Source organism: Labrus mixtus, chromosome 7, assembly GCF_963584025.1.
Source record: "Labrus mixtus chromosome 7, fLabMix1.1, whole genome shotgun sequence".
Lineage (NCBI taxonomy): Eukaryota > Metazoa > Chordata > Actinopteri > Labriformes > Labridae > Labrus > Labrus mixtus.
In genome coordinates, this window is record NC_083618.1 from 31,690,675 (window position 1) to 31,703,174 (window position 12,500).

A 12,500-nucleotide genomic window follows, 5' to 3' on the forward strand; every position below is an offset into this window, starting at 1 on the left:
ACCACTTCTCTTGCCCGCTTCCATCGCTGCAACACCTGTTGACCTGATAACTGCTCTCATATCTGGCAAACCGAGGGGCGTCCAAAACGGCCGTGTGTGGGGGTCTTAAAACCGTCTACCTTCTCTGGTCCAAATAAATCGAAACAAATATGTCTCTAAATCACTTCAGTGATTAAGACTCAACTGATTTTTATTGGTCTTGAATGAAACTTAGAGCGCACTCACACTAGGCAATCTGTACCATACCCAAGCACACTTCAACCCTATAGTCCAGTTCATTGACTAGTGTGAGAGCTCCATACACTTCCTTGGCCCTGGCACACTTGGAAGAGGTGTGCTTCAGCACGGTACAGTTAGTGCACAAGCACATGATGTGGACAGCCTTCATTCAGGAGAAACCCCGGAGTGTTCTGACTTCACACAGTCAGTAAAGCAGCTGTCATGTTCTCTGAGTTGTTCTCTGATGTGTGGACGCAGTCTCGACCGAACGTCCATTTTTATCGTCTGTCTTGTAAACTGAGCACGCTTCAGGATCACGTAAATGCATGGGTTGTATTACGACGTTACGTTCAACAGGTAACCATGCTCAGGCCTGGTTAGTCCTGGAGCAGTGTGAGTGCAGACCAGAGGGGGGAATGAGGAGGGGAGGGGGCAATCAAGTTTCAGCAAGGTATTGGTAAACTTTGCCTACTGTGAGTACACCCTTAGTAAACTCAAAAGACTTAAGTTTGAGTAAAACAATTTAAACATTTCAACAAAAACTAAATCAACAGTAAAACTTTATGTAATCAATAAATACATCAACAAAAAGCTCTGTGTTTCACTTCAGTTATTTATTCAGTTTTTTCATCAGTAAAAAAAAAAAAAAAATTGTACAATAATTATAAATTACTTTAACATCGTACATTCACTCAATCTCACAGTTAACTGTCACTTCATTGAGTTAATATTAGATCAATGTAAATTAGCATACAGTGAACCTTCACTCGTTTCACCGTTTATATTCATTTAACTTCTTTATCCAGTTCCTTTAAGCATCCCTCATCCTTTTTTTACAGTGTGAGTAAACAGAAAACGATCAGCCTTCTGGTTTCGCCACAAAAAACAACCTTCAGTCGTTTGTGAACTTTGCAGCGATGCCGTCGTAACCGTGAAATCCACATTTTGCACCGGCAACCCTGCAGCCGAAGGTCAGAGCATCCTGCAAACTTCCACCTGAAAAACAATTTTTTTTAAATGTATTTAAGTAATTAAATTCAAATAAATTTGAGCAGAGGCACTGCTTGACAATAAACAGGGCAAGCCACTGACTGGGGCCCAAGGCCGGTAGGGAGCCACCAGGCTGACAAACATTAAACAGCAGTGGTTTCAAATGTGCAAATTTTGCAATGACAGAAGGAAACCTCCCTAAGGCGGCCCCATCTGATAGCACTCCCTCTCTATGCCTTCTAAAAACCAAAGTTTGTCAATGAAAGTCAGCAAGGAAAATAACGAGAATTATCCGTGTGGGAGTGAAAAAAAGAAAAAGACGAGTTAGGGTCGGGATGCTGGCAGACATTATGGTGATGAACGCTGGTTGGAGGGGCCCCCAATGACATTTGGCTTAGGGCCCCGACAGACTCTGAATTTGAGTTCAGAGAGCTTCGAATTTTAGTTGTATTAGAATCTGGTGTGTGTGAAGTTGTCTCATCTGCATACAACCAAATTCATAAATGGAACACATTTTTGAAAAGTGAAAAGGCCCTAAAGTTGAACCTTGTGGAACACCGTTTTCAAGAATAAACAGTTTGTGTCTGGTCATGATGTGAAGGATTAAATTAAATGCATGCCAGATAAGAAAATTAAATGGGAAAATTTAACAAGATGAAGCCAACAATTATAAATATTGAACTAAATTGAATAAAAAACTAATTTGAATACATTGTCGGTGAATCTCATGAAATGCAGCAGATGTTTCAAATGGGAGCCAGCCTGAAATGGGTATAACATTTTTTGCACTGAGAAATGGACGATTATTTCTAGAGCAGTTTGTGTCTTAATGGGATAATAAAGTCTCACCGTTGGACAGCGTGAAGATGACGGCGGAGTTAAAAGTGTCTCCGGCTCCGAGAGTGTCGACGAGACTCTCAGGAGGAAAAGCATCCGAATGAACGAGCAAACCATCAGGACCCAAAGCATCCGCTCCTTTTTCAGCCCAGGCACATATCAGGACAGCCCTGAGAGACAGACAGGTTACAGACAGACAAGTCAGAGATAGACAGGTCAGAGAAAGACGAGTCAGAGACAGAGAGACAGACAGGTCAGAGACAGACTGGGAGAGAGATCAAAGACAGAGAGAGAGACAGACAGGTCAGAGAAAGACAAGTCAGAGACCGAGAGACAGACAGGTCAGAGAAAGAGAGACAGACAGGTCAGAGAGAGAGACAGGTCAGAGACAGACAGGTCAGAAAGTGAGACAGTTTTAAGAGAGAGGGACAGGTCAGAGACAGTAAGTGTCTGAGAGAGAGACAGGTCAGAGAGAGAGACAGGTCAGAGACAGACAGGTTAGAGACAGACAGGTCAGAGACAGACAGGTTAGAGACAGAGAGACAGACAGGTCAGAGAGAGAGACAGTTAGTGTCAGAGAGAGACAGACAGGTCAGAGAGAGAGAGACAGGTTAGAGACAGTTAGTGTCAGAGAGAGAGAGACAGGTTAGAGACAGTTAGTGTCAGAGAGAGACAGACAGGTCAGAGAGAGAGACAGTTAGTGTCAGAGAGAGACAGACAGGTCAGAGAGAGAGAGACAGGTTAGAGACAGTTAGTGTCAGAGAGAGACAGACAGGTCAGAGAGAGAGAGACAGTTAGTGTCAGAGAGAGACAGACAGGTCAGAGAGAGAGTGATAGTTAGTGTCAGAGACGGTTTCTAACCCCTGTTTGACTCGACTGTAGAAACCTCTCAGAGCATCTTCAGCCGACAGGAAGCCGAAGTGTCGAGCGACGTCTTTACTGACGAACACCTGAAGAAGAACAAGAAGGAGGAGAACCTCAGAGACGAGACCAGAAGAACACCCGATCCTGTAAGACTTTACCAGACTCGTACCACGTCACCGTGAGCAAACAGCTGATACAGCGGCTCTCTGGTCTTCTCTATTTCCACGGAGACGGTGATTCTCTGTTGCCGTGGCAACGTGCTGTTATACTTCACTACCTGCTGGATCATCTTCACCTGTTCCTCAGCATTTCTGCCCTGAAGGAGGCAAAAAGGTGTGACAGGAAAAAAGGACTTAGAGAACAAGAGTTACTGATAAACCCTAATATACATAAATACTACGCTGCTTTCAGTCAAAACATCGAGATGATTTCAGGATGAAGCCCCCGAAATCCTCCTGATCTGATCCCTCACAGCGGGAGACTATCCCTGTCAGACGAGAAACTACAGAAAAACACACAGAGACATTAACTCCTCCCCCTCTTAGACAGTGTCCACCTGTTGACAGTCAGAGGGCGGAGAAGTCGACAAAGACGTCGACTGACGAGGTTCAGAAATATTACAGGATTTAGATCAAATCTGACTCTGCTAGCAGCTAAGGCCCGTTGTTAGCTAACTGTTAGCATGTGGTTGTGTATTCAGCTGTTACCATGACGACTACAGGCCGTGGCTAAACGTCTACACTGGAGAGGCTCATTTATAACATGCTAGCTGAGATCGGTTTGTAAGATGAATTTATTGATTTCTTCGTATCAAACCTGAGACGTAACTCGAGTTAGATGACTTCCTGCAGCCGCTAAAGCTGCTAAACATGAGACAACTATTACACCGCTAACGATACAAGCTAACGTGATGTCTCAGTCTGTTTTTAATAATATCTGCAGAGATGTTCACTCTGCTTCTCTCTCTCTCTCTCTCAGTCGTTGTATCAAACAGTACAGAGACGGGCTAACTGTCTGCTTTGTAGCTGAAGGCTGCTGTGTGAACTAGCGTCATAAAGACGGACGCACTTCTCACCAGACGACCTCGACCCGCTGACAAAGTTACAGAAAAGTTTTGCTAAAGTCGATGTATTCAAAGGGGATGAGTTTGGGTTGTAGCTCACCTCCCAGTGGATCCACTTGAACTGTTGGAGGTCGACTTTGGAGAACTCGTCCGCTGTGGCATCCGGAAGGTTCCTGATGGACAGTTAGTGAGGTCAGAGTTCACAAAGAATCAACTCAAGAAGACAAACAGAAAACAGAAACACCTCCAGCACTCTGTGAAAGATACTGAGCCACCCGTCCTCATGACATCACAGTGACATCACAGTGACACCACAGTGACATCTCAGTGACATCACAGTGACATCACAGTGACATCACAGTGACAGTGACATCACAGTGACACCACAGTGACATCGCAGTGACACCACAGTGACATCGCAGTGACATCACAGTGACATCAGTGACATCACAGTGACATCTCAGTGACATCACAGTGACAGTGACATCACAGTGACATCACAGTGACACCACAGTGACATCTCAGTGACATCACAGTGACATCACAGTGACAGTGACATCACAGTGACACCACAGTGACATCGCAGTGACATCACAGTGACACCACAGTGACATCGCAGTGACATCACAGTGACATCTCAGTGACATCACAGTGACATCACAGTGACAGTGACATCACAGTGACAGTGACATCACAGTGACACCACAGTGACATCGCAGTGACATCACAGTGACATCACAGTGACATCGCAGTGACACCACAGTGACATCACAGTGACACCACAGTGACATCGCAGTGACATCACAGTGACATCGCAGTGGCATCACAGTGACATCGCAGTGGCATCACAGTGACAGTGACATCACAGTGACACCGCAGTGACATCGCAGTGACAGTGACATCACAGTGGCATCACAGTGACATCACAGTGACAGTGACATCACAGTGGCATCACAGTGACATCACAGTGACATCGCAGTGGCATCACAGTGACACCACAGTGACAGTGACATCACAGTGACATCGCAGTGACATCGCAGTGACACCACAGTGACATCGCAGTGACATCGCAGTGACACCACAGTGACATCGCAGTGACATCACAGTGACATCGCAGTGACATCACAGTGACAGTGACATCACAGTGACATCACAGTGACATCGCAGTGGCATCACAGTGACAGTGACATCACAGTGACATCCCAGTGACATCACAGTGACATCACAGTGACATCTCAGTGACATCACAGTGACACCACAGTGACATCGCAGTGACAGTGACATCGCAGTGACATCACAGTGACATCACAGTGACATCATCAGGCTGAGAGGGCATAACAAAGACCTGACGACTATTTGATGTAAAACCAGACGAATGATCTTTAACACGTTAATTTACAAACATCACAGTAACAGTGACATCACAGTGACAGTGACATCACAGTGACACCACAGTGACATCACAGTGACATCAGTGACATCGCAGTGACACCGCAGTGACATCACAGTGGCATCACAGTGACATCACAGTGACATCGCAGTGGCATCACAGTGACACCACAGTGACAGTGACATCACAGTGACATCAGTGACAGTGACATCACAGTGACATCGCAGTGACATCGCAGTGACACCACAGTGACACCGCAGTGACATCACAGTGACATCGCAGTGGCATCAGTGACATCGCAGTGGCATCACAGTGACATCTCAGTGACACCACAGTGACATCGCAGTGACACCACAGTGACAGTGACATCACAGTGACATCATCAGGCTGAGAGGGCATAACAAAGACCTGACGACTATTTGATGTAAAACCAGACGAATGATCTTTAACACGTTAATTTACAAACATCTGAAACTTAAGCTGGCGTCACAGAGAGAGGAGGAGTTTAAACATCGTAAAATAATAACTTAGAAATTAGTTTGTTCGGACTTTATGTAAGACGTTTCATTTTAAAAATGGAGTCAGCAGCTTGTTCCTTCAAAATAAAATACAGACTTCTCCTTCAAAATAAAAGACAGACTTCTCCTAAAGTGAAGCTGGCTGTCTCCTTCAAAATAAAAGACAGACTTCTCCTAAAGTGAAGCTGGCTGTCTCCTTCAAAATAAAACACAGTCTTCTCCTAAAGTGAAGCTGCTCCATCGTCCCTTCTGGGCCTCCGTACATGTGTGGTGGTGACTGTGTCTGCAGAGACTCTGTCCTCTCACTGGATTTTACTGTTCTGCTTTGTGACGGTTGACTCTGGATGTTTCTGGGCGGAGCTGGTGTGTTTCCTCCAGCCAATGAGAGTGCAGCAGGTGAGTTTAGGAGTGGATACAATTCAGTGATTGGTTGATTCAAACCGGTGAATATGACGGACGTGGACGTAGCGGCAAAGAAGAGAAAATATAATCAGAGTGAGGAGAAACAGCAAGTGGATAAAGCTCGTTCTAAAACGAGGGTGAACCTTGTGTTGTCTTTTACCCGTGGACGTGGAGTTGATCTACTTCCTGTTGGACAGGAAGGTGACAAATACCGGCTGTTAGCTTGTGCTAGCGTGCGTTAGCTTGCAGTCTAGGTACAAGCAGTCAACGTACACACTAAATCCTGCAGGGGGCGGGGCTTCTGGGGACAATGGGCCCAGGAGGAGGGGCCATGTTTGAATGTTGTGTTTACAAACATTTCTACTGACTCCACCTTTAAATCAACGTTTCTCTTAATCATGTTCATCATCTCTTGATGATGATTAATCATGTTAATCATAAACTGTAGAAATCTTTATTTAAATTAACAGATTAAAATGATCAAACATTCACAGACTTCAACATTTTCACTTTCAAACAATTTCAGTTTGAAGATTTCACTTCCAAATCAACAAATGATTAAATAATCTTCCTTCATCTAAAGGAGATATTGAAGATGATATATATTTATATGAAGCTTTTGATGGTTAAATTAAAGTCCTTTTTATTCCCTCCTCAGTCTCTGTGAGAGGACGGAGGTCGGATCTGAAGCTGATTATTCTGAGAAATCTTCACAAACAAAAGATTAAAAATGTTAAATCACAGGAAGCACGAGCGTCGTGATGATCCCAGAAATTAAAAAGATTAAAGAGAATTAACCAAAATTAATGAACCACTGCAGAGACGGAAACTGAACCCTGGAGAAACGTGAAAACTGCTAAAAGAAAAATGTACCAGATGTTTCTTACAGGTCAGGCCCCGTGTCCACCTGGGGCTTTTTTAAATTGTTCCCTACGCTAAGCTAAGCTAAACTAAGCAAAGCTAAGCTAAGCTAAACTACGCTAAAATGAGCTAAACTAAACTAAGCTAAGCTAAGCTAAACTAAGCTAAACTAAGATAAAATAAGCTAAGCTAAGCTAAACCAAGCTACGCTAAACTAAACTAAACTAAACTAAACTAAGCTAAGCTAAGCTAAACTAAACTAAGCAAAGCTAAGCTAAGCTAAGCTAAGCTAAGTTCGGGTCTTTACACAGACATGAAACTCGTATCCACGTAGAGGAATCTGCCTCGTATTTTACATTAAAAAGAGAATATATAATGATGTTTTTGAATTCATTGTTGTGAAAAATCGTCTTCTATCCTCGACAGTCAGCTGACCTCAGCTCAATCTGATTGGTGGATCTCGGACTAAGATTGACTCTGCAGTGAGTGGGATCAGGATCAGGATCAGGATCAGGATCAGGATCAGGTGTTCATGCTTCCTTCAGGGAGGTCAAACAGCGTTCACTAAACACCTCTGTACAATCGTTCAATGGGTGGAGCTTATACCAGAAAAGGTGGAGCTTATATGGGGAGGGCGTGGCTTATATTAAGAGTGTTGAGCTAATGCTGCTTTCATGTGGTGTCGGACACATCGGAGAGACGAGTCTCCGAGTTGTAAAATGCTCATGAACGCCTGCTCAAGTCGGAGCGACAAATCTGAAACTCTGGAAAGAATGAGATGCCCGACTTGTTGACTTGACGTCATAATCGTCATCACATGGCGGCAAAAGATATTCTGTTGATGTTAAGATTGATGTTTTACTCATTCACGTATTACACGTCAACTGTTTGATAAAATATAACTCACATCTTCTTCGTAGCGTCTACGCTGTTTTTTGCTGCACGTGAACGACTTCTCAACTCGGAAACTGGGACCACCGAGGGCACATGAATGCAGCATGATAACAGGGGGTGGGGCTTAAACTAAAAGGATCGGGTGATGCCGTTTTAAACTTAAGTTTTCAGTCTCAATCAAATGACTACAAATATTCTTTAAAAATTATAAGATAAATTATGTAACGTTAGCTATGTTAGCTAGCTCTGGTGTAGCTATTAAGGTTGCTAGGCAACAGGGGCAGTACTTAAAAACAGAAGAAGCCAATGAGGTAGCCTCTAGGTGAATGGATGACTAAATTTTAAAAAAGCGGTGTTTAGTGAACGTTGTTTAGGACCCGTCGATCGTCCGGTCGTCTTACGTGTCGGACAGAACGACTGTTCGAGACCCGCTGGACGGACAAACCACACAACAAGCACACGGCGTTTGACCGTCGACCTGCCAAACCACGGCCGAGACGTCAATGTGGCGCTGAGAGAAGTCGCCCATGATGAAACTGACGGGGAGAGAGAGAAACAGGAAACCGCTTTATATGGACTCTCCCCTCCAAAATAAAACTACAGACTCACAGAAGACTGTCTCCTGATTGGTGGAGAGGAGAGAGGCAGAGCGGCTCACTGAGGATGATCCTGAAAGAGAGACAGCTAGTGACACACACACACACACACACACACACACACACACACACACACACACACACACACACACACACACACACACACACACACACACACACACACAGACAGACAGACAGACAGACACACACACACACACACATACACATACACAGACAGACACACACAGACACCTGGTCACACCTGTTCATGTGCAGGATGGTGCGGCTTCCTGTGCTGATATTGCTGATGACCATGGAGGCTGGCAGGACGCACTGAGCGTGCTCAGACACCAGAGACACGTCGATGTGGAACTTCTGAAAATCCTCCAAAATAAAACTACAGACAGGAAACAGTTTACATACCACCGCTGCTCCTCCTCCCTACAGACCGGCTGACCCTGAAACCGAGTTATTATTCACACACGTCCCTCACAGCGTAAAGTTTCACTGTCAGAGCGGAGGAGGCTACGTCTAATTGGCCGTATTCACTGTTCAAACGAACCAGCGGTAAAATAAAGACCAGACCTACGAGAAAACATGCGTCCACTGAGCTTGTTTACATCCGGACAGTAGAGCGAAGACAGCGGGCCCGTTAACGAGAGCTACAGCCCCGACTAGTGGTGAGTGGATGCATTACAGCTTAGACACAACATCTGACAAGGCTGTGGGACAACAACAATAAAAACATAAATAATCAGTTTAACCAAATCGTAAATCGTAAATCTGGTGCTGATTACAGACTACACTTTTGTCAAATAGCTGATCTATTTTTTATTTTTTTAATCTATTTTTAAAAAAAATTTTAATCTATTTTTTAAAATTTCTTTAATCTATTTATTTTATTGTACATTCTTATTTTTTTATTTAAATTATACTGTGTTCACTTTTTGTCTGCAGTCTTTGCTCTTTGCTGCTGTAACAATGTAAATTTCCCCGTTGTGGGATAAATAAAGGATTATCTTATCTTACTAGCGAGGGTGAAGACGTTTAACCCCTCAGTTGACTTAAAGCACACATCGATATTAGAACACATGAAACTTAAATATATAATATAAACAGAGTATGTAGAGTTACAGACTAAATATATAATAATGAAGGTTAGGATTTATGCAGATTTCACAGCATGTGGGGTCGCTCCACCAGGATGGAGAAACATTGAAGAAAAGTTAAAGACGACATATTACCCCCCTTCTCCACCTTTTCAAACAGTCCTCTCCTCCACCTTTTCTAACAGTCCTCTCCTCCACCTTTTCAAACAGTCCCCTCCTCCATCTTTTCAAACAGTCCCCCTCCTCCACCTTTTCAAACAGTCCTCTCCTCCACCTTTTCAAACAGTCCCCTCCTCCACCTTTTCTAACAGTCCCCTCCTCCACCTTTTCAAACAGTCCTCTCCTCCACCTTTTCAAACAGTCCCCTCCTCCACCTTTTCAAACAGTCCCCTCCTCCACCTTTTCAAACAGTCCTCCTCCTCCACCTTTTCAAACAGTCCCCTTCTCCACCTTTTCAAACAGTCCCCTCCTCCACCTTTTCAAACAGTCCTCCTCCACCTTTTCAAACAGTCCTCCTCCACCTTTTCTAACAGTCCTCTCCTCCACCTTTTCAAACAGTCCTCTCCTCCACCTTTTCAAACAGTCCCCCTCCTCCACCTTTTCTAACAGTCCTCTCCTCCACCTTTTCAAACAGTCCTCTCCTCCACCTTTTCAAACAGTCCCCTCCTCCACCTTTTCTAACAGTCCTCTCCTCCACCTTTTCAAACAGTCCTCTCCTCCACCTTTTCTAACAGTCCTCTCCTCCACCTTTTCAAACAGTCCCCTCCTCCACCTTTTCTAACAGTCCTCTCCTCCATCTTTTCAAACAGTCCCCTCCTCCACCTTTTCTAACAGTCCTCTCCTCCATCTTTTCAAACAGTCCCCCTCCTCCACCTTTTCTAACAGTCCCCCTCCTCCACCTTTTCAAACAGTCCCCCTCCTCCACCTTTTCTAACAGTCCTCTCCTCCACCTTTTCAAACAGTCCTCCTCCACCTTTTCAAACAGTCCCCCTCCTCCACCTTTTCAAACAGCCCCCTCCTCCACCTTTTCAAACAGTCCCCCTGTGGTCTAAATGAAACATCTGTGCTTTGTTCAAAATATAACATGAATCAAGCACCAGAGGAGGTTTGTGACCCTGTATAAACCAGCTCTCTCAGAACGCTCCGTTTTGGTGTGTGTGTCTCTTTAAATGGGGGGGGATTATTATTATTTTTTTACCAGAATCCCACTGTGACATCACAAGGAGAGCACATTAGAAACAGAGCATTTTTCTCTGTGTTGTAAGACTTATGCAGACCACAAACAAAGGACTGGATGGTTTATTTCACATGTTGTGGGTCAGTAGACTCTCAGGTTACACAGATATATGTTCATAAACACTGTAGGAGAGGATTCTTCATGATATGTCCCCTTTAAATCATCTTACTGTCAAATTAAAACGTCACTTATTAATGAAGTTGTTGATAAATGTTTTGATGTATTGGTACTCACTCGGCCACGGGTCCAGCAGACAGAGAGCCCATGAAGGCGCAGGGCGCTCCGAGCAGTGACAGCACCGTGCACGAGTTGGAGGCGTTTCCTCCTCGCTGCCAACGCTGAGACAAACACCTGCAGGGAGCAAAAACTTTAAAGTCCACCTATTCTGCTGATCCCTATGTTTAAACTCACATACTGTGCTACAAGGCTGCATGTCCAAACTAAACGTGGGCAAAGTTTCAGATCATGAGGTAAACGTGTGTTGGGGGCGCTAAACGGCTCGTTCTCCTCCATAAACCAACACTTTAGTGTAGTGTGACTTTGTAAACACTCATAGAAATAAAGGTGAAAAAATATTTAAACTATTAAGAATTTGGCATATTTTGTATGTCTTTCATATCCTTAATTATTTACTTTTTTTATTCATCTTTATACTTCCTCATTTATTATTTACTTATTTAACATTTTATTAACAACTCTTTAAATGTCCACCATTTATTCTCTTATTCTCTGCACATGTTTTCTGTTACTACATCCTTGTAACCTGCTCTGCATGTTCTTGGACTGAGGCAGGTGTTGCGGTTTAAAGAGTTACCATGTTAACTGATGACCTTCCGCCGAGTGCGTCAGTGTTTGTCGTAGTTACAGCAGCTAAAGAGGAACACAGAGTTTACGTCTCTGTCATACTTAATGTGTATAATTTGTAATAATAATGAAACATTAAACAAAGAGGCTATCTCAGGAAAGCTACTTATCCTCTCTCCTTTTTCAATGCTGTTACCACGACAACCGCAGACGACAGTCACCAGTTAACAGGGTCGCTAGTTACACCGCTACACCGGCCACGGGAGAACACTGAGCACAGCTCTAGTCATGTTTAAGAGGTTTAACGGCCAGAAAACATTTAAAAAGTCAGTGACAATGGAAGATAATAAATAACTGATTGTATCTGTCCGGTAGAAAAGTACTATTTATTATTCAGTGGAAGATAAGAAACAACAACAACACCGCTGTGACTGACAGCCCCGAGAGTTAGCATTAGCCTGTATGCTAACCTGCTGTCAGTGTCTTCTTCGGGGTATTTGTCCACCACGTTGATGATGTCGAGACACACCAGACCCACACACAGAATCTTCTTCTTCTGTTCCTCCATGTTCATCAACACACACACTCACTGTGAGCTTCTAACACACACTAACTCACTCACAACACACACCGCAGCACGCTGGACTTTGACACTTGAACGCATCGTTATCTTTCTGGAGTTTGTTGCGTTCATGGCCCCCTCGGATTTTCCCGTT

At 44.0% G+C, this 12,500-nt stretch overlaps 1 protein-coding gene and 2 long non-coding RNA genes across 7 annotated transcripts in view; 1 reads left to right on the forward strand and 2 right to left on the reverse strand.

The window, feature by feature from the left end:
• khk (ketohexokinase) overlaps positions 1–12,500 on the reverse strand; it is an 85,684-nt gene that overhangs the window by 73,098 nt on the left and 86 nt on the right. Inside the window, exons 1-9 of one of the 5 annotated variants that reach the window (XM_061041667.1) lie at positions 12,255–12,500; positions 11,215–11,331; positions 8,897–9,031; positions 8,440–8,574; positions 4,074–4,146; positions 3,080–3,226; positions 2,908–2,996; positions 2,059–2,216; positions 819–1,215 (exon numbers count right to left, since the gene is read on the reverse strand). The exon at positions 12,255–12,500 is cut by the window's right edge and continues 86 nt beyond it. In XM_061041667.1, coding sequence (XP_060897650.1) covers positions 1,112–1,215; positions 2,059–2,216; positions 2,908–2,996; positions 3,080–3,226; positions 4,074–4,146; positions 8,440–8,574; positions 8,897–9,031; positions 11,215–11,331; positions 12,255–12,358 — 1,062 coding nt within the window. In that variant the 5' untranslated portion in view covers positions 12,359–12,500 and the 3' untranslated portion in view covers positions 819–1,111. Of the gene's footprint in view, positions 1–818; positions 1,216–2,058; positions 2,217–2,907; positions 2,997–3,079; positions 3,227–4,073; positions 4,147–8,439; positions 8,575–8,647; positions 8,720–8,896; positions 9,032–11,214; positions 11,332–12,254 lie in introns of those variants that run through there. The other 4 variants (XM_061041665.1, XM_061041666.1, XM_061041664.1 and 1 more) reach the window with 4 other exon arrangements.
• LOC132977207 (uncharacterized) lies at positions 2,169–2,631 on the forward strand. Its single transcript, XR_009673781.1, has 3 exons — positions 2,169–2,299; positions 2,350–2,543; positions 2,618–2,631. It is a non-coding gene; the product is annotated as an uncharacterized LOC132977207 (long non-coding RNA).
• On the reverse strand, positions 10,134–11,198 carry LOC132977206 (uncharacterized). Its single transcript, XR_009673780.1, has 2 exons — positions 10,694–11,198; positions 10,134–10,264 (listed from the first exon to the last, which is right to left on the reverse strand). It is a non-coding gene; the product is annotated as an uncharacterized LOC132977206 (long non-coding RNA).